The sequence below is a fragment of the Protomyctophum bolini genome, assembly GCF_963924005.1.
Source record: "Protomyctophum bolini genome assembly, chromosome: 3".
NCBI lineage: Eukaryota > Metazoa > Chordata > Actinopteri > Myctophiformes > Myctophidae > Protomyctophum > Protomyctophum bolini.
The window spans coordinates 38,231,842-38,258,232 of record NC_137864.1 but is presented as its reverse complement, the minus strand read 5'-3'; the positions used below and the strand labels follow the sequence as shown (position 1 = coordinate 38,258,232).

At 42.8% G+C, this 26,391-nt stretch overlaps 1 protein-coding gene across 3 annotated transcripts in view; it reads left to right on the top strand.

Moving 5' to 3' along the window:
* LOC308312540 (glutamate receptor 2-like) overlaps positions 1–26,391 on the top strand; it is a 62,402-nt gene that overhangs the window by 34,874 nt on the left and 1,137 nt on the right. The window contains exons 5-19 of one of the 3 annotated variants that reach the window (XM_080759156.1): positions 1,207–1,281; positions 1,736–1,789; positions 2,427–2,585; positions 3,125–3,292; positions 3,900–4,004; positions 4,168–4,275; positions 5,127–5,190; positions 5,528–5,670; positions 6,343–6,558; positions 7,168–7,322; positions 7,955–8,153; positions 8,418–8,665; positions 14,581–14,695; positions 20,599–20,733; positions 23,293–23,468. In XM_080759156.1, coding sequence (XP_080615282.1) covers positions 1,207–1,281; positions 1,736–1,789; positions 2,427–2,585; positions 3,125–3,292; positions 3,900–4,004; positions 4,168–4,275; positions 5,127–5,190; positions 5,528–5,670; positions 6,343–6,558; positions 7,168–7,322; positions 7,955–8,153; positions 8,418–8,665; positions 14,581–14,695; positions 20,599–20,733; positions 23,293–23,463 — 2,115 coding nt within the window. In that variant the 3' untranslated portion in view covers positions 23,464–23,468. Of the gene's footprint in view, positions 1–1,206; positions 1,282–1,735; positions 1,790–2,426; positions 2,586–3,124; positions 3,293–3,899; positions 4,005–4,167; positions 4,276–5,126; positions 5,191–5,527; positions 5,671–6,342; positions 6,559–7,167; positions 7,323–7,954; positions 8,154–8,417; positions 8,666–14,580; positions 14,696–15,948; positions 16,067–20,598; positions 20,734–23,292; positions 23,469–26,391 lie in introns of all 3 variants that reach the window. The other 2 variants (XM_080759157.1, XM_080759158.1) reach the window with 2 other exon arrangements.

Below are 26,391 nucleotides of genomic sequence, written 5' to 3'. Positions count from 1 at the left end.
AAAGTAAACAACCCCCACAAACGATAGAAGTGTTAACGAACGCCTGATAGCATTAGGTTTAACACTTTGTTTTAGGTCATGTGTAGGTCGTGTAGGCTTTTAAAAGTGTTAGGTCGCTTTCACGAATTGAAGAAGATTTTCCAATTTTAAGGCGCTGGGAAACACAATTGCAATGGGCGCTTCTCGATGGTGTCACAACCGGTCTCACCAAGATCCCGCCCACAGCTGCTGCTGATTGGTTCACCTCCAGATGGAGGCTGTATTGTGAACTTGTGGACAGGTTAATGTTCACCCCAAAATGAGGTTATTTTTTTGGCTACTAGTACTCACCCCGTGGAGACATGAATTCATGGATTTTTTTGTTTGTTTGTTTTTGTCGTCTTCCTTTTTCTTTTCTTACATTTTTATCCCACAATTTTGTAAACCATTTTTCACCCGGTGCCAAATCTGCCAATTGCCTAAACCTGTAATCCTGGACTGTATAGGCTACTCTCCCTGTGCCAACCTGGGGAGAGCCGCTCATGCTTCCTTCAATGCATGACCAGTGAGCTGGGAGGGCGGGGACTTTACGTGTTGCAGCTGTCCGTACTCAGACATACAAACGCATTGCTGCATAATGGAGTGGTTAGCCACAGCTCAAAAATAACAAAATAGAAAAAGAAAATAAAAAACACATTTTATGAATGCATTATCAACACCCCTAGAGACTTTACATTCCTACAAACCGCACACTTTCATGAATATACTATCCACGGCCCTAGAGACCCTAGAGATCCTTGCACACACTGCGTTTTATGAATGCACTGTAGGAGACTCTCCTCGATACAGCAAACACCGTTTATTCGTAAGGTGACTCAATTTGTCTATGTTGTACACCCAGGTGCCTGGTGCCTGGTACCCAGAGCCTTCTATTATTAGAGAGTTGCATCAATGAGGGGGGGGGGGGGGATTGCACCAGTCACGTGGTTCATGTAACTCGAAATAGTGACAAACGCTCATAGACTACAGCGCATTCTGTCAAACTCTGGTTCAGGGCTTTGCCACTATGTGCCAATAGAAGTCTATGTAGAAGAGCCGCCATTGGACTGGCCCCATGAAGTGAAGGCAGGTGACGCAGCTCCCTAATAGAAGCCTCTGACAATATCTCCTGTGGTTCTCAACCATGTTTTTTACATTTTCCTTGTTTGTTCCTTTGTTTGTTTTTAGGACCTGGAGATCCGTAGAGAACGGCGTATCATCTTGGACTGTGAGCAAGACAAGGTCAAAGACATTATGGAACAGGTTGGTATAGCTACACTAACCAATACCCTACTTACATCTACAGTACATTTGTCATTTTTTATGCAGATTCAAAATTGTCATACAAATAATTGTGATTTCCTATTTAGGCCTAATTGTGTTTTTGTCATTGAATATTCGATTGCATATGTGACAAATTACTTATACAAGAAAATGACTGGTAATGGATGGCATCAATAATTTACTAAAATAATGTACTATGGCCAAAACAGAACATTTGATGTAATTTTGTAAAAATAATAACTAAATAATGAAAATATAATAAAACATTAAATTAAAAAGTCTCTGCATTGTGATAGTAATCATTGCTAACATGTGTTAATTAACGCGTGTGTGTGAGTGCGAGCATGCACAGAGATTCCCAGAGTATCCACAGAAAACTACTAAACTAAAGAAAGTACACATTTTAAAGTATGTTTTGTTTTATTTTCACCAGGTGATCACTATTGGCAGGCATGTGAAAGGATACCACTATATCATCGCTAATCTGGTAAGTTTCTGTTTGTCTCTAGTGCCATCTGGCTAAACTATACATATCTATCTATCTACAGTATGTGTCTATACTGTCTAGTACTGTCTGATCAAACTATACATTATCTATCTTCTGTCTGTGTCCAGTCCCGTGGGTTTAAAACCTTTTCATATCAAGGTCCACTACTTATTCGGCATGAGTTCGGACCACCATTTGATGAGATTTAGCCTCTCAAAACCAAAACTTTTACTATTGTGTTGGATAAGATTGTGTCTACATGTCCATGCTGTATTGCTATGGTACCATAAGAGATATAACAGGCAAACGTGATCAAAATAACAATATTCTCTAACAATTCTTCTACATTCTCAAATTGTGTAGACTTCTTGTAAATTAAGTTATTAACAATATTTTGTAACAATACTTTTCCATTTGGTTGCCAAGGACCACCTGGTTTAGTACCATCTGACCAAACTACCATCTAGGCATCTACTGTATGTTTCTAGTACCATGTCTGAACGAGCGCGCGTGTGTGTGTGTGTGTGTGTGTGTGTGTGTGTGTGCGTGTGCACGCGCGTGGGGCTATTTTGTCAGTTTTGCCATAGTTTTAGTCTACAAAATCAACACTGCACTGTTCTATATCATCCCCATGCAGGGCTTCGTAGACGGTGACCTGTCCAAGATCCAGTACGGTGGAGCCAACGTGTCGGGCTTCCAGATCGTGGATTTTGACGATCCCTTGGTGGCAAAGTTTGACCAGCGCTGGGAAGCCCTGGAGGAGAAGGAATACCCTGGAGCTGACAGCAAGATCCGGGTAAGAGTCACCCAGCAGGGCCCGGACGGCTGGCGTAGTGGTCCGGCCTAATATATAGGCTGCTCATGTAGTCGTGACAGCGTGTCGTGGGTTCGAGTCCTGATCCTGACCTCCATTGCTGACTGTGTCATCTCTCTCTCCCCATTTCCTGTCCGACTAATTTGTATACTATCTAATAAAGGCAGAAAAGGCAATAAATAAATACGTAAATAAATAGGTGATGACAAACTGTGTTACTTCGATTTCTCTACTTTTGGAACACAATATGTCTCTATTAACATCTAAAGTTTCTAAACAAACTATATAGCTCTGCTGTTGGGCAGAAACTAGTGGTGTAACGATACATTTCAACAGCGATATGATACGTATCACGATACATGGTTGACGATACGATACATGGATGATATTGGTTCATTGACATTATTTTAAACTAAGTAATTAAACCCCTCTTTTCTTTGCCAGAAATCAGCGATGTCCAAAATATTAACTGTAAAACGCCCATTAACGGGCCCCTGAATGTGTGCGTTTGTGTGTTACAGTACACGTCAGCGCTCACGTACGACGCGGTGCAGGTGATGACGGAGGCCTTCCGCTTCCTCCACAAGCAGCGAATAGACATGAGTCGGCGGGGCAACAGTGGAGACTGCCTGGCCAATCCGGCGGTGCCCTGGGCTCAGGGGGTGGAGATAGAGCGAGCCCTCAAACAGGTGACAACGCCTTGGTTCTCAAAGTGTGATCCGGGGACCCCCAGGTGTCCTTGAGGGGGTTCCAGGGGGTCCCCAGCTAAATGTGTTAATATAGCATCATAATCACTATACCCGCGGGGAGGTGTGCACTCAGACTATAGAGGGTGAGTGGCAGTGAGTGGCAAAGTGAGTTTAACCATGTTTAATGCAATCATGGACTTTTCTGTTTGGATGTACAGTATGTGCTGTCAATGCCAGAAAGTAGGTTTTTTTGCCACTCGAGTAGACGATGATGATGTCACGCGCATAGCCTCTATACAGTATGCAAACATGGGTGTCACTCTCTTCATTTGCCAATGGCCATTTATAATAGCTTTATAAATCCACTTACCAGCAACTCTCTGAAGACGCCAAGAACCTTCTTTCTAACTGCTTGTGGCTATTTAATTAGCAGCCAATGTGGTGCCAAATTGTGTGCTTATTTACCTGCTTTATTACATTCAATGATACTGTTTGCAATTGCGAGTTCCTTTTTTGTCTTAATTAGCATCCACAAAACGTTTAGTCTAACAATTGTGTAAAGCAACTGTACTGATATAATTATGCGTGTGTGTGTGCATGTGTCTAGGTGCGCGTGGATGGCTTAACAGGGACCATTCAGTTTGATCAGTACGGCAAAAGAGTCAACTACTCTGTTAACATCATGGAACTGAAAAACAATGGACCCATGAAGGTGAGTCATACCCAGATTACGTAGTCTATAAGCATTGCATAATTCCCACAAACAAACAAACAAATACAAAAATAAATGCACTGTGTGTGTGTGTGTGTGTGTGTGTGTGTGTGTGTGTGTGTGTGTGTGTGTGTGTGTGCGTGTGCGTGCCTATGTCTCTCAGATTGGCTACTGGAACGAGGTGGACAAGATGGTGGTCACCAAGCAGGACATCTACCCCAATGACACCAACGGCATGGAAAACAAGACGGTCATCGTCACCACTATACTGGTAAGGGTCAACCACTGGCCTGATGTGTTTATATGTGAGTGATGCGAGAGTGCAGAGACTGGCCGACTCACGACTCCTGAACAGGGATGGGACGATAATCGATAATATCACTCAATAATCCTATCGCAGAGATTATTATTTACCGTGAAATTGTCCCCCGTCATAATGAATTAGCTTTTGTTGACATGCAAATTCAATACCAAAGGGGTTTGTAGCCTATATGCCAATTTGGTGGTCCTTGAAAATGAAAAGGTTTGACAGTCACTGCCATAGATCACCCAAAGCATTAGAATATGGTCTATCCATCACCCAAATCATTAGAATATGGTCTATCCATCACCCTAAGCATTAGAATATGGTCTAACCATCACCCAAAGCATTAGAATATGGTCTATCCATCACCCAAAGCATTAGAATATGACCTATCCATCACCCAAAGCATTAGAATATGACCTATCCATCACCCAAAGCATTTGGAGGAACTCTTCCTTAGAATATGGCCTATCCCTCACTCAACGCATTTGGAGGAACTCTTCCTCTGCTGTTTGGTTGGTACATTCACTGCGTTGCCACAGGTCTTTGTTGCTTTATGATGTTTGTAGTGTTGTGCTTATTAAATGAAAAATGAAAAAAATAAGAACTGGCAGTGGCCTGTTACCAAAAATATGTAGGCTAGAAGTTCTCCCTTGGCCTACTGGAAGTATGTGTGCTTTAGTTTTTCGTACCAATCAACGTGTGCGTGCGTGTGTACGTGTGCGTGTGCGTGCGCGTGCGCGTGCGCGCGTGCGCGTGTGTGTGTGTGTGTGTGTGTGTGTGTGTGTGCGTGCGTGCGTGCGCATGTGTGCGTGTAGGAGTCTCCCTATGTGATGATTAAGAAGAATTCAGAGCTGTTTCAGGACAATGACCGTTATGAAGGTGTGTATGCATGCGTGCATGCATCTATTGATATCTGCGTGCATGCTTCTAAGATAGCATCAATCATTTCGCATATGGTGTACAATCATGACATTGACAAACTATTGTGATATTTGTCATACATATTGTGACATAATAATTCAATACTTACAGTATTTGTCCATGCTTAAATATTTGTAAATGTTCAACACTAGAGCAGCCTCTTACATTATGCATTATTTTGTATATGACTCTGTAATGTTTTTGTAATTAAAATGTAGTGTGTGTGTGTGTGTGTGTGTGTGTGTGTGTGTGCATGTGCGTGTGCGTGCGTGCATATGTATAATTCCACTACAAGGCTACTGTGTCGACCTGGCTGCGGAGATCGCAAAGCACTGTGGTATACGCTACCAGCTAAGGATTGTGGGAGATGGGAAGTACGGTGCGAGAGATGCAGAAACGAAGATCTGGAACGGCATGGTTGGAGAGCTGGTGTATGGGGTAAGACACTCTGCTTTTAGTACTGAATATCAGTAAGTGTGACAAGACATGTCAGTCGACTTATCTTTTTCCACTGACGAAAACAAAATAAACTAAGCCACGGTGACTAATATGACTAAATTTATTGTACATTTGGTCGACAAAAAAATAAAAATAAGACAAATATGTTTTATGCTTGGTTGTGTGGGCTGCAAGCTCACAATGCATCGCAGACGCATGTTGAGCTTGTAGATCAGCTAAATCTCTGTCACATTGGTTTTCAAAGTGGGGTCAACCATTTTAACCACTGTATTATTTTATACTTTGGCCGAAGTGCCACACTATTAGCTTAGATATGCTATTTTAGAAACATCTTGAAAAATTGTGCGGATCTTTTTAAAGCACATATTTTTAACCACGGCCAACGACATAATTTTGCGGATCTTCGGCATGAAAAAGTTTGAGCATCACTTTTTTCAGAACACTGCTTTTTAGAAGACATTTTTAGAATCAGCCTCAGGTCTTAATGGTTTAGTCATGCTTTCAAGTGATTGTAATCTGTGGGAAGAACGTGACTTTGATGTCTCTCTCTCTCTCTCTCTCTCTCTCTCTCTCTCTCTCTCTCTCTCTCTCTCTCTCTCTCTCTCTCTCTCTCTCTCTCTCTCTCTCTCTCTCTCTCTCTCTCTCTCTCAGAAAGCGGACATAGCCGTGGCTCCATTGACCATCACCCTGGTGCGTGAGGAGGTGATCGATTTCTCCAAGCCCTTCATGTCTCTGGGAATCTCCATCATGATCAAGAAACCTCAGAAGTCCAAGCCAGGAGTGTTCTCCTTCCTGGACCCGCTGGCCTACGAGATCTGGATGTGCATCGTGTTCGCTTACATAGGAGTCAGTGTTGTCCTCTTTCTGGTGAGTAGAGCTGTGCAGTGGTGGAAAAAGTACTCACATTTATTTTACTTAAGCAAAGGTACCAATACTGCAATTTAGAAGTACTATGTTACAAGTAAAAGTCCAGAATTCTAAATTCGGATCATGCCGAAACCGTCCCTTTTAGTAAAATGTGCGTGACCTACAGTAGTACAGTAGCTCGTATCCTCTGGTACTCATTAAACAGAAGTTTCAGAAGTTTTCAAATGTATAAAATGTCAAAGAGTATTGAAAATTGGAAATACCAGAGTAATGTAAAGTTACCAAAAATGTGTACTCAAGAACAATACTTGAGTAAGTGTACTTACTTTACACCACCGATATTTGCTGGCGGCAGTTGATCAGGGGTAGAGTGGCCGGATGGGAACCGTGAGTTTCCCAGTTCGATCCCGGGCTCCCCCAGAGTTAGTGTCGAAGTGTCCTTGAGCAAGATGCTCAAGGACACTTGCTCCCGATGTGCAGGTTGGTGCCTTGCATGGTTTCCTCTGCCATTGGTGTGTGAATGTGTGTTTGTGATCTGGTGAATGTAATGCACAATCTATGTAAAGCGCCTTGGATAGATTTACCATTTTCCGCATCGCCGGTTCCCAGGTGTCCCGATTCAGTCCGTACGAGTGGCAGCTGGAGGAGCCGGAGGACGGCGCGTTGCCGTTGACGACAGAATCCACTAATGAGTTTGGGATCTTCAACTCTCTTTGGTTCTCATTGGGCGCCTTCATGAGACAGGGCTGTGACATCTCACCAAGGTTGGTTTTCATTGGGCGCCTTCATGAGACAGGGCTGTGACATCTCACCAAGGTTGGTTCTCATTGGGGGCCTTGATGAGACAGGGCTGTGACATCTCACCAAGGTTGGTTCTCATTGGGCGCCTTCATGAGACAGGGCTGTGACATCTCACCAAGGTTGGCATAGCAACGCTTGCTAATAAGCTGTCCTAACTTAAGTATCTAGGCCAGTAGTTTTCAACCAGTGGTCTGGGGACCACCAGTGGTACCACATTAATTCACCATATTCACACAGCGGCCATCTTGCCATTAAGTTAAGGAGGGAGTACAGTAACTAAATCATTTCATGTTTGTTGCCCTCGGGTGTTCCAATTTGAAGATAGCAGATCTACAAGCTCGAAACATGTCCCACTGCGACACGTTGTGAGCTTGTAGATCTAGCCTCACGTGGCCAGACTATACCCGCCGAGGGCTTTTCTTTTTTTTCTTTTTCTTTTTTTGCAGATTCGTGTCAGGTAACGCGAGGCTATTGTAGATCTGCTATTTTCATGGCTAAAATTTAATTTTATCAATCAAAAGACTATCGAAATCTAAAATTGCTGTCAAAATCAACACTGGTTCTATATGTTTACCATGTATCATTGTCTCTGTAGGTCTCTGTCAGGGCGTATCGTAGGAGGCGTGTGGTGGTTCTTCACACTGATCATCATCTCGTCCTACACTGCTAACCTAGCAGCCTTCCTCACAGTGGAGAGGATGGTGTCGCCCATAGAGAGCGCTGAGGACCTGGCCAAGCAGACCGAGATAGCATACGGAACGCTGGACTCTGGCTCTACCAAGGAGTTCTTCAGGGTAAGAATTGCTAAGCCTGTCTCAGTTATTGCTTGATTCCTGATTGACACACAATCTTATTCATAATCTCATTCATCCATTTCATTTGATGTAGGCCTTGTCTTGTGTTAAAATAAGTTCCATCATGTATCATCCATTTGTGGTTGTGTATGTCTGTAAACATAGTTACTTTCTCTACTCCTGTCCTTCAGCACATGTGTGCGTGTAATCGCGTCTCTCTGACTCTCCCTTTTTGCCCTCACTATCTGCCAACGATGCGTCCAGCGCTCCAAGATCGCCCTGTTCGACAAGATGTGGCAGTACATGAAGTCGGCCGAGCCGTCCCCGTTCGTCAAGAAGACGGCGGAGGGCGTGCTGCGCGTGCGCAAGTCCAAGGGCAAGTACGCCTACCTGCTGGAGTCGACCATGAACGAGTACATCGAGCAGCGGAAGCCCTGCGACACCATGAAAGTGGGCGGCAACCTGGACTCCAAGGGCTACGGCATCGCCACGCCCAAAGGATCCCCATTAAGGTGGGTGGATCAGTATAACAATGTGCTGCCAAAACCAACCTGCAAAGCCGTGCCCTATTCACACTGTACTAGCATACCGCCTAGCATATACCTATAGTCTATGCCTGGCTGCATTCACCCTATTCACACTGTACTATACCTATAGTCTATGAAGCTTAAGAAATTGGGTGGGAAAAGACATTCTAAAAGTTTAGTACTCAAGCAAAAATACTAACAAAAAAAAGCTTTTTTTCCCCTGATTGGCGGAGAATAGAAAAAAAAACTATCAAAAAGTGAATTGATCAAACAAAACAAAACAAAACAAAAAAGCCTTTTCTAATTGGACAGAAAATAGTTTAGTCCTCAAGCTATACATTGTGCTCCTTCTAATTTGAAGAAAAATCTAACAAACACTCAAACAGCATGTTTCTTGAATAGGTAGGTAATGAGTTAATGACGGAACACATTTTGCAAACTCAGAAGCGAGGCGTGAAACTACCTCGTTAGTCAGCTAGCCGGAGTAGGCAAGTAGAGAATGTAGACATTCTCTGGCCAGGTAATTAAACTGTAATTAATGGTAATGAATCATTTTGGGTTTTTTTAAAGACAGGGTGCCTTCCCATAAATGTGACAGGTCGCTGGGAATTTGCCATCATTTGTCCACGAGTTGCCGGTCAAACGTTTCACCAGCAACTTTGGGCCGTCGGCTGATATTAATTTCAAGCCTTGCTCAAAAGAGTACGAGGACTAGGACTATTAGCCAAAGGATGCTATGGGGAGTGTGGCCAGCAGGGGGGGGGGGGGGGGGGGGGGGGTAGTAACCGCCAGTCACCAGTAGGTGTCAGAGCAGCGGGTGGTGTCGTATGTGAGGGTGCAGGATGGGGCATGGCGGCTACCAACTCGTTGTTATAGTTATCCACCTACCCTGATGATCTCTGCATCACGCCGGTTTGTATATTATTGTTACCATGGGTACCACCTCTGCTCAACCAAGCAAGTGGTGGTCGCCATGACTACGGGTTTGTTTAGTTAGGGGAGTTCCTTAAGGGGTTGCACTTCAAGAAGCAGCTCACCCCTTCCCCAAGAGTGTTGACTGGCTGGAAATGGAAGACTTGCTCTCGGTCTCCGCTGGGCGGGTATTGTAGTGCGGTGGTTCTCAAACCTTTTCATGTCAAGGACCCCCAAATTAATATAAGTATATATACCCCATCTGAAAATATGTTTTTTTAAACATTCCAAAATGGTCTGTTTTTTCCAAGATATATTTTTTCAGTAGCAGATCTACAAGCTCACATACAGTGCATTGAATCGCCACATTGTGAGCTTGTAGATCTGCTATTTTTTGAACAGCCGTTTTACTGAAGTAATTAAATTGATTTTGACGATATATTAAGTACATTTAATCAAGTACTGTACATTTTTAGGTACTTTTACTTTACTGGAATATTTACAATTTAAAATACTTTTATTTCTATGCCACTACATCTCAAATCCAAATATTGTACTTTTACTCTACTACATTTATTTGAACACTTTAGTTACTATTTACTTTGTAGATTTAGGTTACAAAACATGCACTGACCACTTCATTTCGGCCATTTGAAAATAGCCGATCTACGAGCTCACATGCGTCGCAATGTGACCCATCTACTATTTTCAAAAGATTTGTATACTGTACATTTGGAAACTTGAAATAGGACATTCTGCATAAAGAGTACTTTTACTTTTGGTACTCCCAAAGCACCAACTATTTATTTGTACTTTACATTTGTACTTTACATTTTTAATTACAGGAATTTTACTTGTAACAGAGTATTTCTATATTTCAGTGTTTATACTTTTACTTAAGTAAAAAATGTGACACACTGAGAACCACTGCAATAGGAGGGGAAGCATGTCTTTTAAGTCTAGGGGGCTGAAACTATAGATCCATTTTGGCACTTTGGATTTACTCAAATCTCACAAATCAAAACAGATTATGTAGGAGAGGCATGCCCAATCCAACAAGCCCAAGGAAATGGAAACAGAAACAAAATACAGAAAGTATGATGATGTTGGGTGAACTGACTCTTGAAGATTTCAGAGGAGTTGTGACTAAGTCATAGTTGGATGGGGTTTTATGTGAATGTTTTGAGTGTGAGACACAATCATTTTCAGCGTCAATAGTATTGCTAACAAGCAATCATTCCGTCATGAATACGGATTACTAAAATGCATTAATGTGGAGAGAAGCCAAGTGCAATTGGTGTGTGAAATTGTGAAGATTGTGGCTCAAACTCGCACCGTGTGTGTGTGTGTGTGTGTGTGTGTGTGTGTGTGTGTGTGTGTGTGTGTGTGTGTGTGTGTGTGTTTATTGTTTATTGAATGGATGGTGTGTGTGTGTGTGTGTGTGTGTGTGTGTGTGTCTTTGAGTTTGTCTTCTCACTGTTTTGTTCTGTCTTTCAGCTAACTTGACTGATGCCTGCCTGTCCGTGTCTATCTGTCTGTCTGTGCATGTCTCTCTTTCTTATGTGTCTGCCTCTATGTCTATGTCTCTCTCTCTCTCTCTCTCTCTCTCTCTCTCTCTCCCTGTCTGTCTGTCTGTCTGGCTGGCTGGCTGGCCGGCTGTCTCGACTACTGTGTATCCCTGTCAATTTATGTGCTCTCTCTCTCTCTCTCTCTCTCTCTCTCTCTCTCTCTCTCTCTCTACTCGTGTGTGTCTCTGTCTCTGTAAAGATTATATAAATAACAGCACAGCAACTAATTAATTTGATCACTTCACAGTTGGTTATAATTTGTCACTGAACTGGTTTGGTATGATGAGACTGTTGTGTATCACATTATGCACTGAATATGCTTTCACATGGTAGAACCAGCTACTGTACATGGAGTTCTGTCAAAGCAATTGCCAATTATATCATATTCTAATTACCATTTGAACTTGCCACTGAATCCTCCACTGGGAACATACTGCACATTATGAAAATCATGAAGGTGCTTTGGATACAAAACATCCACTATATCTGCTTCTACCATCTTCTTACTGTTATTTGATGTTATTGTTTTATTATTATTATATGATAACAATGTTTTTTAATGACAATGCATTGAGAGCTGGGTCCAATTCGGTACATCAACAAAGTGAATTTGAATCAAAACCTATCTAGCATTAATAAATTGTCAATTATTCTTCTACAAGAGAATAAATTGAAGTCAGAAGTTGCACTTTGAATGCCAATCGAATTGAGCCCAGGCCTGTGTTATGACTGTGTTATAACTACATCATAGGATATTACATGTCTTATGCCCCAATGAGGTAGACATACATTCAGCATCAAGATGTTTGCATTTATATAGGCACCTGATACCACACATCATTGATTTCTCCCCTTTTCCACTCTGCCACAACATTCTTTAGCTCTTTTTAGAGAGAACGTCAACTTCCTCAAGTTGACCGGGGTCCCCCAGGGCTCCAGAGTAGATCCCCTAGTAGTTCCCTCCAGACCAAATAGCTTCGCCAGAAAAATAGACGGTTCTACTGTGAGGTTGTAGACCTGCTATTTTTGCTGCATTTCTGCCCAAAGAACAATGGCATGCGCTAATGTCGAGGGGAGGGGGGTTGGGGGTGCAATACCTCCCTAGACTCTTGTTAGGGGAAAAGTTAGTGTGAAACCTTTAACAAACTAACATGTATGCCGGCAGTATCGGCTTCAGGCCTGCATTTGGCCGCGAGCCGAAAAAAGCATGATGGCTAATGGCCAATACAGCCTGGTATAATCTGACAGTATGATTGATTCTAAAGGCAGCGCAGTGTCCTTACAACAGTATATGCTTATGGCTGATACCCAAAGACCCTGCAGAGCTGCTGCTTCAGAAATTAATGTAAAGTTAAAGTAATGCCACTTTTGTCAGGTCTCAAAGGAAAAATGCTCAGTTTTAATCTTGGTGGCATAATTTGAGTCCCTAATGTGAATGCCTGAAAGGGACAGTTTAATGTCAGTGGCGACATTATAGTGACATTAATCTCACACTATTAGCAGTGGATGGATAGTGCTCAACTACTTACTGTACAGCGCCCCCCAGGGGTCAGAGGAGGATGTGTCGATAGTGTTGCCTCCAATCATTGTTATATTCTCGCTCACATTATGAATTGTTCCCTCAAACGACTAATTCATGCCCTTCGATTAGTTCAAAATCGGTGCCCTCAAATAAATAATAATCTATGAACTGCCGGACAGAAACCTCTTATCTCCATATTTTTACGTTGTGTTTTTTGGTACATTAACGCCCTACTTGATCATACTACAGCTTCACACAAAAGCATCAAAAGTAGCAGATCCACAAGCTCGAAACTTGGCACGAAACAATGTGTTTTGAACTACTTTTTCGACTTGAATTTGAATCTTGAAAAGTAACAGTTTTGGACATATGAGGTTTCCACCTGACAATTCTCCACATGGCTGCTATGTTGAATATGTCAAAACAATAATAATAATAATCCACTGAGACTTTTAAACACCATGGTTTCTGGTAGCTAGGGATGGGATGATGTGAAAATTACACGTCACGATTATTGTAGCAAAAGTAATTGCGATTGCGATTATTGTGATAATCAAAATACTTAAGTAGTCACAGAATATGTTTGAGGCACAAGTTATACTAATTAAAGGACAATGACTAATAATTTGAGGGGACAGATTAATCAATCAAGTAAATGAATTATCAAAATAATATCCTCTGACCCAGGTGGGGTTCCTGCACTCGCTATACTAACTGCTACTAAATCAATTGATTGTCAGTAAGAAAAAATAATAATGGCAACCCACTGTAGTGCTAATTATACATATAACGCATTCTTGCTATTGGTTGTTTGCTTCTGCAGCTATTGATAACATTCTAATATTAACAGCCAGGGCAGTGGCAGTATTAGTGTTAGTTGTAGAGCTAATGCTAGCATGCTAATATTAACCATCCTTCATGCTGACATGGGCCATATAGGCACCACCTTCAAACTAATCCTAACAAGCTAGCCATTGAAAGCCATCTAGCATGTGAACTAGCCTATATGCTACCATGCCAAACAACTTGGTGCCACCCATATTGGCTATGGGGGGGGACATCTGAGTGTATATGCTAACAAGCTAATGGCCACTGTCTATTTAATTGTGGTAGCAGACAAAAGCCACTGAACCAGGCCTTGGTTGCCAGAGCTAAAGCTATTATGCTAACTGTTAATAGCCGCTGTGCTGAAATGTGTGCCTCTAGAACACACATGACGACCCTTAGCTAAGCACTTGGCTTAGGCTAATTGCTATTATGGTCCACAGCAGCAGTAGGCCTACACCGTGCTTGAGCTAATGCTAACAAGCTAACACTATTATGCTAGAGTCTTATCAGCTGTGTCACTCCTGTGTTTATTTTGCCCATTGATAAGAGCTTATGCTAGCACAATGGTTCTCAAAATGGGGCCTGGGGACCACCAGCTGTCCAAATAGGAACATTACGGGCCTGCAACTCTGAGAGTGTGTAAATGGAACCACATGGCATTTGTACACTCTCAGAATTACAGACTCTTTAAATAAACATTAAGGATTTTGCAGTGGTCCCAGAGAATAAAATCATATAAAATGGGGGTCTGTGGCCTACACTATAAAATATTCAGTGTTAATTTAACTCAGAGAGTGTACAAATGGAACCCAATGGATCTGTGCTCGCTCAGCGTGCATTCTCGGCGTGTATTCCATTTGTACACTCTCTGAGTGTATTCTATTACTAACCACTTGGACCCTGTGGAAGTCCGCGGACCCCACATTGAGAAACAGCGTGCCAACACACGCCGCACTGCCTCCAAACTATCCAGCAGATTGCCTTTTTTTGTACCACAAAAGGGGGAAAACCGGTATGGGCTAACGCTAACAAGCTAACAGCAAGCGCTAACAGCCACTGTGTTTATGTAGAAACGCGGTGAACCTGGCGGTGTTAAAGTTGAACGAACAGGGCCTCCTCGACAAACTGAAAAACAAGTGGTGGTATGACAAGGGAGAGTGCGGCAGCGGAGGAGGGGAGAGCAAGGTTAATACACACACACACGCACGCACACACACGCACACACACACACAAACACACACAAACACACTACGCTGAGACAAACGTACATGTGCAGTGAGGTGTCATAGGTGACTTTTGGTAAAAAGGGAAACCAGAGGAAGCAGCACAGTCATAGTGCCTTTCCAAAACGTGCATGCACGCATACACACACACACGCACACATATGCATGCAATCACACATAGGCATACACACACATACTCACTGAACAGCTGACATATGAACAAATATGTTTTAATAACTATTTGTGTTTATATTATCTTTATTTACGTGCAATGATTGGTGGCGGTCTGGGTCATGTACCTCGTCATGAACTAGTCCAAATCTTGCTCCATTGTCCCTGTTGACATCTGAGCAAGATATCTCTCACCACTTGGTCTAGCTACATAATGAAAAGTTAAGTATACAACCCAAACCTCTACCAAAGTGTCATTGTGCTTTAATAGCCAGTTAATAACGGTATAACTGACAGTTATAAACCGTTAATAATACATCATTAGTTGGTACTGCGATCTGTGCTGCTGTCCTCCTGCGATGCGCTGCAGCCCACCTGGTTGAGGTCAAGGTCGTTAAGGCAGGGACAGAGGTCAAAGAGAGGTCAGGTTCAGGTGACCTCAGACCAGATGGCAGCAGCAGCGCTTATCGCACCCCCCCACCCCCCCACCCCAATCTTCCCTACCCTCAAACCCCCTTACCCTTATCTTGTCCAAATGAGAGTCATCGATTCAAAGAGTTTGTACAGCATTGTACCAAACTCTCTGTATCCATGGCTCTGGTCCAGAGGGCTGCCAAGTCTGACACAAAAAACTAAAAAGCAGAAAGAGGCTTTTCACTGCGGCGTCTCTCACTCTCTCTGTCTCAGGGCTTAAGCAACGGGGTCCTTCTGTCCTTGATCATCACAGCCCCATTCTGCAATATTTGCCTTATATCTTATGTGTATACTGTATGAAAATTGTGACAGTAGCACAACAGAAATAGCCTACAGTTAACGTTTACTCATGTTCATATATGAAGCACACAGACTCATACGCAAGTCCAGCGAGGCAACGCACAAGTCGTCAAAATGTGGTCTTGCAAACAATTTGCAAACAACTTTACCAAATTCATGCTTTCCCCGGGCCCTGCGCTAGTTCCCAGACCAGAGTTTTGAGAGTCGCTGCCCCTACTAATAACATAAGATAACATTGGTAATGATGTTATTTATGTTATTCCATTGAAGAGTGCCAGTAAACCTTGCCGTATTGAAACTGAATGAGCAAGGAACCCTAGACAAGATGAAAAACAAGTGGTGGTACGATAAAGGAGAGTGTGGAGGTGTCAAGGACTCTACCAGTAAGGTTAGTTCTATATGTGTGTGGAGGTACAAACACACTGTCTGTCTCTATGTCCAACACACAGTTGACGCATGATTCATACACCATCATACATACCGCCAAGGTTACTTTAGTTTTAAACTTTTCTTTATATATTTTTTCTTTTTCTTTTTTTTACTTGGTTTTGACTTCATGTTTTCAATTTGTTTAGTTTTAATTCGGAATGTACTAGTGCGCATATTTATTGGCAATGTCTTCCTTGGTTTAAGTTGAGTATTCATTCATTCATTTGGCCTTTTGTTTTAGTGTTAGTTTTCTTTTTTTATTGGAATATGGGATAAAAAGTACTAAATATCCCTATTTTGGGAACGTGATAGACAAACTTTCAAAAATCTTCAAACATAACCGATATACAAGGTGAAAATTAATGCAGCAACACGCTATGACATTTTTGACAGCAGTATGTCACATTACTAACCTTATGTAAATATTGATGAAGACTAAAGACAAAGACATTTTCTCTATGACTTTGTTAGTTTTAGTTCCGAGTATATGGTTTCAGTATTTTCTCGTTTTTGTTTTTATTTCAGATAACTCACATCTCCAATTCTAGTTTCATTAGTTTCAGTTAACTATAATAACCTTGGTACGAGCGAGCCCGTCATATGATGGTGTATGAAGCACCACGGTTAGAACAAGAAGAGTTTGAAGGACTGTCCAGCAAAACTGCAAAACCAAGTCACTGCCTGCATGTCTGTCTATCTGAGTGCACATTACACAGTTAGCACACCCGTCCACCACAGCACACAGTTAGCACACCACTACCAACACAGTTAGCAGTTAGCACACCACTACCAAACCCTGTCCATGTTCATGTAGATAAGGTGGGAATTCAACCAGCAAATGTAATTTAAAAACAACGCCTGAAACACACTGTCTGTCTGTATGTCTGTCTGTCTGTCTGTCTGTCTCACAATCATTTACTGTAGTTTGTAGCCTTGTTCCCAGTCTTTTCTCATCTCTGATACATAATACATATAGTGTCTAAAGGGCGGGAATAATACTGTCATAATACTTCCCGCGGAAGTACATTATTTTATTTATTTCTTTATTTTTGTCTTTCTTTGTTTCCCCCCATCCAACCACTACACTGGTAATGCACAGGGAATGTAAACAGTTCTATAAAACCTCAATGTAACTTCCTTGGGGCAGTACTTAGTTCCGCCAAATTCAAGTACTTCCATTTTAAGTACTCTACAGAGTTGAACGTAATCGATGCAGAAAGCAATAAGCAATGGAGGGTGAGTTTGTCCCTTACGACGTCCGGAACGACCCCCAATCCAACGCAAGCAGCGTTCCTCGACGCAAGCAGAGAAAAGTACCCCTGGCGACCTTTGGCAGCAGAGAGCAATGCTTTTCCTCCTCTGCTCCTAGACCCCCTCTTTCTGAAAGAGGAAAGCACTTCCGCCGGCTCCTGGAGTTGTAAATGTAAACACAGAACGGCATGGATGGATCACATAGAAACATGACATCATCGCTCGAAGCACAGTTTTGCAAACTCGTCAGTGATCATGCCTGACCGGAATCCGCGGTCGCAGTGTTCCTCTCTGCGGAATTACCATGGAGAACAGAGTGTGTACATTACAAGCTCTGATACAGTAGTTGTGTATAGGGTTGCGACAAGACCCGCTCTGAAGCACGAGCGGGTCTTGCCGCAACCCTATCGGCCTTTGGAATTAAGCTTCCATTTGGTGACAATTTGGCCGTTTACAGACGCGACTTACAAACCGTGTTTTCTCAGCCTCTTCAGTTGTGTAGATTTGCATGATCTTGAAATCCCAGGAAGTGGTTTTGTTGACAGCCTGATAACTATAGCTAATCCCATTCTGGGACAGCTTCATAGTGTCACAGCTGCCATCTAGTGGATGAATAGTTGATTGCATATTATAGACCCAAGCAAGTCAACAATAGCGACGCAACTCATGCATGGGACTCTGTATGGATTAATAACCTTGTGTGCATTGTGTGTGTTTTCTTCGAGACACACATAAGGGTGCTTGGGGACCATGGTCTTGAAGGTTCAAACAAAACATGCATCAGCATTTGCGATATCTTCTATGATAGCACATTGCCACTTCCCCAGGTATGCTGTGCTCCCTGCCACTGCTAACCCTGGAGAATCAACCTCCTGTCACTGCTAACCCTGGATAATCAACCTCCTGTCACTGCTAACCCTGGAGAATCAACCTCTTGTCACTGCTAACCCTGGAGAATCAACCTCCTGTCACTGCTAACCCTGGAGAATCAACCTCCTGTCACTGCTGACCCTGGAGAATCAACCTCCTGTCACTGCTAACCCTGGAGAATCAACCTCCTGTCACTGCTAACCCTGGAGAATCAACCTCCTCCCACTGCTAACCCTGGAGAATCAACCTCCTCCCACTGCTAACCCTGGAGAATCAACCTCTTCTTGACGGCCATATCTATGGTTGTACCGATGACGATGTCATCGTCCATCGTCGGCGGCGATTGACAGCCATCAGCGATGGGTTAATTGCGACATCGTGATGTGCTACACAGTGGCCAAACATGGGTCCCAACCCACTGTTTGGGAAACAGTGTGCTTCCCAATGCTTTGTTTACCTTTGGCATAAGCCTAGTCAGTCTAGATATTCTGCTATTGTTTTTCTCCATTCTGTAATCCAATGCAAATTAATGTAGCGTATCATATAGCATGGATTAAAGGGACATGTCACCGCTGGAAGAAACTGCAGTCACTCAATGTTAATAGTATTTGTAGTAGATAACATAGTAGCACAATTTGAACCCCATGGCCAGGGTTTGACTGGATTGCTGAAATCCTACAATTACCATAATGCTTTGCTGCAGTGCTCTTGAGGAGGTGGGTTGGGCTGTTTTACTGAGACAACAAGCAGTCCAGGAAGGAAGTGAGACCAGTGTCTATGACATCACTGGCACTTTGAAATACACAACAACCCCAGGAAAGTGTTTCTTTATGTCCTAAACATAATTAAAATAAGATCTGGTCTCAAAAGGGGTGATGTGGCCCTTCAATGGCCAGGGTGCCATCAAATAACTAGGCTTAGTGAATGTTAGGTGTCTCCGCCCGGTTGCCACGAAACTGTGTGCATGCACACGTACTCCCTGGATGCCAGAGCAGAACCTCTACACCGATTTCTTTCCCTCCAGATCGGCCTGTTATAGCGCCCCAAATCTGGCAAATCGAGCACACAGTATCTCTTTATTCACGTGATCAACACGGATCTGTCCGATTTTCCATATTCCATCCTGACTGCCTGGCTAAAATTGGCTTCCAAAGTTTGCAGGATTGGTACGTAGAACGCAGAAAAATAAAAGAGCAATAATCTGCACATTCGCACAAGAAATGCCTCCCTTCTAACACATTTTTGGAACAAAATGCCTCAAATCATAAATAATGTCTGTTTGCCATGAAAGGCCTAAGAAGAAATGGTCAAGCCTCTTCACATTGGCCTATTGTAGCGCCATCAGCAGGCCACAATAACCTACTTCATCTTGCGGGGAACTGTGCTGCACTTTTTATTGTGATAATCAAGAGTTCGTTTATAGTTTAGCAGTTTAGCAAGATGAGCTCAACTGACACGTATTAATATAACGTGCAGTGGCTCAGGAGGTAAATCGTCTGCTTAGGAACCGGGATCGGCTTCCCAGTTTGATCCCGGCCTCCTCCAGAACCCCAAATTGCTCTGGATGAGTTGGTTGGTGTCTTGCTGTCGGTGCGTAATGTGTGAATGTAAGGCATCTTGGATAAAGTCACTATTTAACGTTATGTCACCATGCAGGCCTACTGTACTCGGTAAACGCATACAAACATAGACCGTTCCATGGCTTATACCACTCTATACCCCATCTAAGAACTGCAAAACAAATTGATCGCCAGTGCTGGATTTATAGGAGTTGAGGCCCCTGTGCTAGAGTAGTTTTTGAGGCATTTGTTTTGGCCAACATTTTTGGAGGGGAATGGCTAAATCACCCTAATACAACAAAATAAAAAAAGTTATAATTAGAAACAAACCTCACTTGAATTGGATTGCAATACTACAATTTAATTTATTTATATATGTTTATAATGTATTCTAGTTAAATTGTTTTAATTAAATTGTTTAGACATTAATCAAATCTATACACATTTTAGCTGGCGGTGTGTTCTGTGTGCCACTAGGCTTTGTGTTTAGGTGTGTGTGTCTGTGTTGTCCTCACATACACTTGTGCACACAGTGGGAAAGCTGCTACTTATGTATACATGAGATAGAGGTTATGCCACTATAAACATAACATACATATCGTGTGTGTAGCTTTAGGCAAAGATACCCACTGTTGCAACCAATGAACTCTTTCTTAACTCCCTCATCACCTTTCTGACACACCTCTTTCTGGATGGCTGGGTGTGTGTGTGTGTGTGTGTGTGTGTGTGTGCGCGTGCGTGCGTGCGTGCGTGGACTTGTGTGTGCGCGTGTGTATGTGTGTGCGTGCGTGCACAAACACGCCCCACCCAGGAGAAGACCAGCGCCCTGTCCCTCAGTAACGTGGCTGGGGTGTTCTATATCCTGGTCGGAGGGCTGGGTCTTGCCATGATGGTGGCCCTGGTGGAGTTCTGCTACAAGAGCCGTGCCGAGGCCAAGAAAATGAAGGTAGGCGTCATGGTTTCATGGGAGTTTTATTGTCGTTTCATCGTCGTTCGTGCAGAACAAAATGTGTTTCTCAGGTCCTGGTCCTGATAAAAGAAAACGTATGCACTGTATTTAAACCTCTAAATCAGTGGTTCTCAAAGTTTCAAACTTCATCAAGAACCCCCAAATTGATATACAGTAGGATTAGGGTGTTAAAGCAGGTGTTCTCAAAGTGGGGTCCGGGTTTCCTCAGGGGTTTCCCAGGGATTTTTGAGAGGGGGGGGGGGGGGGGGGGGGGGGGGGTCGTCCAGGGGTATTGCATAAAGGGATATTGCATAAAAATTGGTTTCAACCGCTTTGAAGCTGATCTACAAGCACAAAGCTTGTCTCGATGTGACGCGTTGTTGCACATGGAGGTCCGTGGCATCACAGCTTTTTGGATGGGGGTCCACAGCGAAACATATATTAATGTGGGGGTCCTTGATATGAAAACGTTTGAGAACTAGTGCTTTTATTCATGTACAGTATATATTTATTGTTATTGTTTTTATTTATTTTTGACAAGCCCGAACAAGCTCCATTTGCTCAGGTATGTAGGCCTACATAAGAATAATAATAATAGTAATAATAATAATAATAATAGATAATAATAATTTACTGCTAAAAAGCAGCAGTAAATGATGCAAATAGAGCATAAGGCCATTGTGCAAAAATGATCTCTTGTGAACGTGAGACCAGGAAAGCAGTCCACATACTGTAGGTAAGGTGATCCAGCAAAAGAAAAGAAAAGTTATGAACTGGCGCTTTAAAGGATTTGGAAGGATAAAGCCTCATTTATGCTCTGTCGTACTACGGTATCGCACACTGAAAATAACTAATCTACAAGCTCACAAGCACTGAGGATGCAACGTGCTGTGAGCTTATAGGTCTGCTATTTTAAGCACAATGAAGTATGCATCAGGCTCAGTGGATTGACGGCCACAATTCAAATCATTGTAGCGCATCGGTAGTCAACCGTAGCCAGACGATCGGACGTCTCCGCCTACTGATACATTTGATGAATGGGCGGAAACAATTTGGAGAATTAAAAAAATAACTGCATAGCAGGAGTGATCTAAGCACTTTTAAGGTGATCCTTCATAATGGTTTTGCATAAAGATTGGTTTTCAATGCAGTGTAGTGGCCGTAGGTTTGTTACTGCTGGTTTTCTCCACTGTCCAAACCCATTCATTTCTATGTCAGTGGTGTCAGGCTTTCGTCGAGCAAATGCAAGTCAACATTGCAATCAGGAAATTAGTCCACTATTTGACAGTTTAAATAGAGCGCCAAAGTCCTGGCGCAAAAGCCACCCCCCTAGGTCACTAACACATCATTTTAGAACTGTATTCTAAAATATTAAAAGAAAAGAAAGCTATAGAAAAGAGTGCTGCATGCTACTGAAATGGTTACCAATCATAAGCTGATGCTGTAAACTTAATCATTTATCCAAAAAGGTAAAAAAGTACAAGCCTCATGCCTACAAATCACTCAAACATAATTAGTTTGAGGGTTGTGAGCCATTCCTGTATATATTATATATTCATAGATTCACATTTGTGATTACATATTAATTGAGTGTGCTAGTATTTGATTAATTTCCTTGCATTTGAATGATTACAGGCAATGTATCTTTGACATGTGCCCATGTGTTGTATTTCTGATTCGTAATTAATATGCCTTCATTATTTGAGGAATGAGGATATGTTGTAAAGTTTAATTTAACTATGAGTGGATTATTACACTCAGGAGGTTGCAGTGTAAATCATCACACACAGTATGCAAATCTACACTACTACTTAACCCATTTTGGGCGGGAACCCCTTTTGGTGTTTTAAACATTATGTTATAATTTAGCTATTGAAAAAATAGCAGATCTACGAGTGGCGCGCTATGAACTTGTAGGTCTGCTATTTTGAAAAATCATTAAAATGTGCCTCAAATCTTTCAGAAAATTGTCATGATTTAGAAAACATTTTCATAGCAATGATTGGTGCACAATATAGAGCTATCTAATCTATACCTTGTAACAAACAAAAACCTAACACTTTACTTAAAGGTTGGGACCATAATGCATTGGCCTATAATGACATTTGCATTGCATGCACTTTAAATATCTCTAATTATATAAATGTTTATGTTTATGCACAACTTACAATACTATGATGTATTGTAAGTGTTGGTGTTAAGGAAATCTCCTTAGCAGTGCTCATAATGAATGATAAGCTCAGCAGAAGATTATAACCACCACGTTGACACTTAAAGGTTGGGTCTACAAGGCATTATAATGGCACTTATACTAGCACATATAATACTTCATAAACCTTGTTAAGTTGTTATGCATAATTATAAACATGTATAACGATTGCTATGAAGTGCCCCCCCCCCCCCCCCCCAGGAATAGGTCACAAAAAAGGGCGTGTAATTGATTGAAATAATTAAGTAATTTAACAGAACGGCTCCTTCAAATGAACAGTGAGCATTGCAGTGTGTGATTATGTCCGCTACTATCAATGTGTAATGATGTATATTTCCGTTGTGAAGGTGGCAGCGAACACCCTGTCCTCCCCCCAGCACACAGGGAACTACACACACACACTCTCCTCCCCGCAACACCCCCCCAACTACAACCTGCAGTCTCCCGGCCACCAGCCAAACTACGCCACCTATAAAGAGGGCTACAACGTTTACGGCATCGAGAGCGTCAAGATCTAACAGCGGTAGGAGTGACAGAGAGATGATTCACTGGCTAAAGCAACGCCGCTCCACCTCCCAGCCATACATATGGAGACCTGTCCTTTAACGGTTCTGTTAAAACACTGATATAGTGGTCCATGCATACGCAGTCTGTTGAAAGGAGTAATTTGATATACCTTCAGTTACTTTGCAGATGGAGATTAACTGTATAAATTACACATGAACAAGTTTGTTATTTTATATCATGGGAGTACTTCCTTACCCCGTGAAGCCTTGAATTCTTGGAGAATGTTTTGTATCTGTCGCATTGCATTTGAGCCAATGAAAGAATCCCCAAACAAATCAATTTGAATAAATAGGCGGCCAAGATTAACAACGGCAAAAGAAACACAATAAGAACATGTTTATGAACTTCAAAACAACACTCGCAGTGTAAGTGTAAGTCACACTTGACTTACCTACTTCTAAAACATCGCTTTAAGATGAAATGTTTTATGCTTTCATTTGTTTTGTTTATAATTCACTTCCAGGCTAAATTGTCTCATGCACGAATGACTCGCACGCCTCGATGCACACCTGTGTGTATGCTGGGCTCCTGTTGAACGGGTACGCCCAGGAGCCTTGCTCGCTCATGCGTGACATGCCGGTTTGCACCCGAGGTGAATGGGAAAAAAAGTAAAGTTTTCTGAGGAAAAGCAGTTTTTTGAAGTAATGAGGTGTACTTTGATTATACTCTGCGTTGGAGTTTATCACATAGCTTGTTATTATTGGCCGACCTCTTAACTTCAAATAATCTTCGTTTTTGGATTGCTCATTCAGCGTAAAGAAATGCGACAAAACCACAAATCATATTATTCAAGCCTTTGCACAGTGAGGTGTGAAATACTCCTAAATAATACCAAATTAAATAATTCACGCACTCACAGTCGCACACACTGTGGTCATGCAACTTGGCCAGTGTCTCTGTATGGATGGCTGTGACGCTATCTGTCTCATCCCCCCCCCCCCCTCCCTGCTCACCTCTCCTCACCCCATCCCATGGCTAACCACCTCTCCTTGCCCTTACTCTTCCTCTATCTCTTTTAGTCCCTCCTCCTTCCTCTCCTGTCACTTCCTGTGTCCTGCTCTCCTCTTATTGCCTCCTCTGCCCTCCTCTCTGTCTCCTCAGTCTCCCCAGGGTGGTCGCATAGAGTTAAAAATAATAGAGAGGGCACCGGAAATCCCCTCCCATCCACTTGCATGGAGTTGTTCACCCAGCGCATACTCCCTTTTCACCCCTTCTTCCGTGTGGGAAAGGTGTGACTTGCGGGGACTATTTGGGGCCTCTGTGACGCATTTTGCGTTGTCTCGCATGCATACAGAGTAGTGTCACCTCCGTGTGCAAGATTGTGTACAAGCTCGTGAGTCGACCCCATTTGGAGTTAAATCATAGTGAGGTAACTACACAACCCAAACCTCTACCAAAGTGTCATTTGGCTTAATGGGCTTCATCTGAGCAGACATCTGCTGGTCAGAAATCTAATTTAAAGGGACAGTTCACCCAAAAATTCACTACAAAAATATTATCCATTAAATAATTTCCGAGGGTGAACTATCCTTTTAACCTCTCTGGGGACCAGGCTATTCCCTTACCCCCCCCCCCCCCCCCCCCCCCCATCCCGCCCTCTCTCTCTATCCCTAGCCAATCATCCTCTCAATAGACAGACATCAAGAGCCAATCATTTCACAGCTGTAGTGATGTCAGCATTCCCATGAGCCAATTGCAGGACAGCTTCCATATGCCATTAATGCTATTAACCTGCTGCATTCAGGTGGTGGGCGGGGGCCCACCACCTGAATGCAGCAGGTTAATAGCATCACAAATGGTGACAGCATGGTACCGGATGTGCCCACACGGCGTGACATTTCGAGTTGCATGCTGACAGGGGAAGTGATGTTTTACGGTTCTGTTCCTATTGGGACCTATTGGGACTGGAGGAATCAGAGGAACAGGATCCAACATTGAGGAACCGGAATCCGTTCCCCAAACATTAACAAATTGTGTCTTTGTGTTGTGAGCTTAAAGATCGACTATTTGCAAAACCAGCGAGCAACAAAGTAGAAGTCAGCCTACAGTAGAAATCAAACATCTCAAACAGTGGCAGGCATCGGTAGAATTATTTTAAGTCCTCTGACCTGGTCTGAGGACGAGCCTGGCGGCTCGAACTGTTACTTACTGTAAAAAATATTTTTTTTCATGTTTTAGGTTATTATTAGAGAAAGTAAAAGATGAGCGTAAAAAAGAAGAAAAGGACAACAAGAAGATATTTAGCCACTTGTTCGATCTGCTATTTTTGGCAAAAGCTCTCCCCACAATACGGAGGCTGGGGTTTAAGTGGTTCATTTATTTTCACTACATGGTGAACTGGCTGAGTAGGACATGTGGGGAGAGAGAGCGATAGGGAGTAACCTCGCCTCACCAGGCTTTCCACCGCCTCGGAGGAAAGCCTGGTCTCTGTTTCAAAAGTCCGTATGATCCCGCCTGGGGCCGGATGATGTGGTTACGTCATGTTGTAGTATTGTTTTGTAGTCGGAACAGGCGGCGACAACTTCCTTTTCCCTCTCAATAAAAGCTCTCGCTTACGAGAGCTTTTATTGCTTTTAGTTGTAGGCAAACCATTGCCTACAACATGACGTAAGCATATCATCCGGCTCCAGCCCGGATCATATACCGAAATGAAATGGTGCCCAGGCTAGATAGGGAGTGACACCATGCAGAAAAGGCAGTCAGGATCAGGACTGGAACCCGTGACACGAGTCTACATTGTAGCCTAAGGGCCTGGACCGCTAGGCTAGGTCAAGGCCTACAAGGTTAACTTTAGATCCAGCACCCAGCCTTGTACTGTAGGTCTGGGGATGTGCGTGTCCTTTGTCATGTTTTCTCATCATGCTGTGCCCATGCAAACA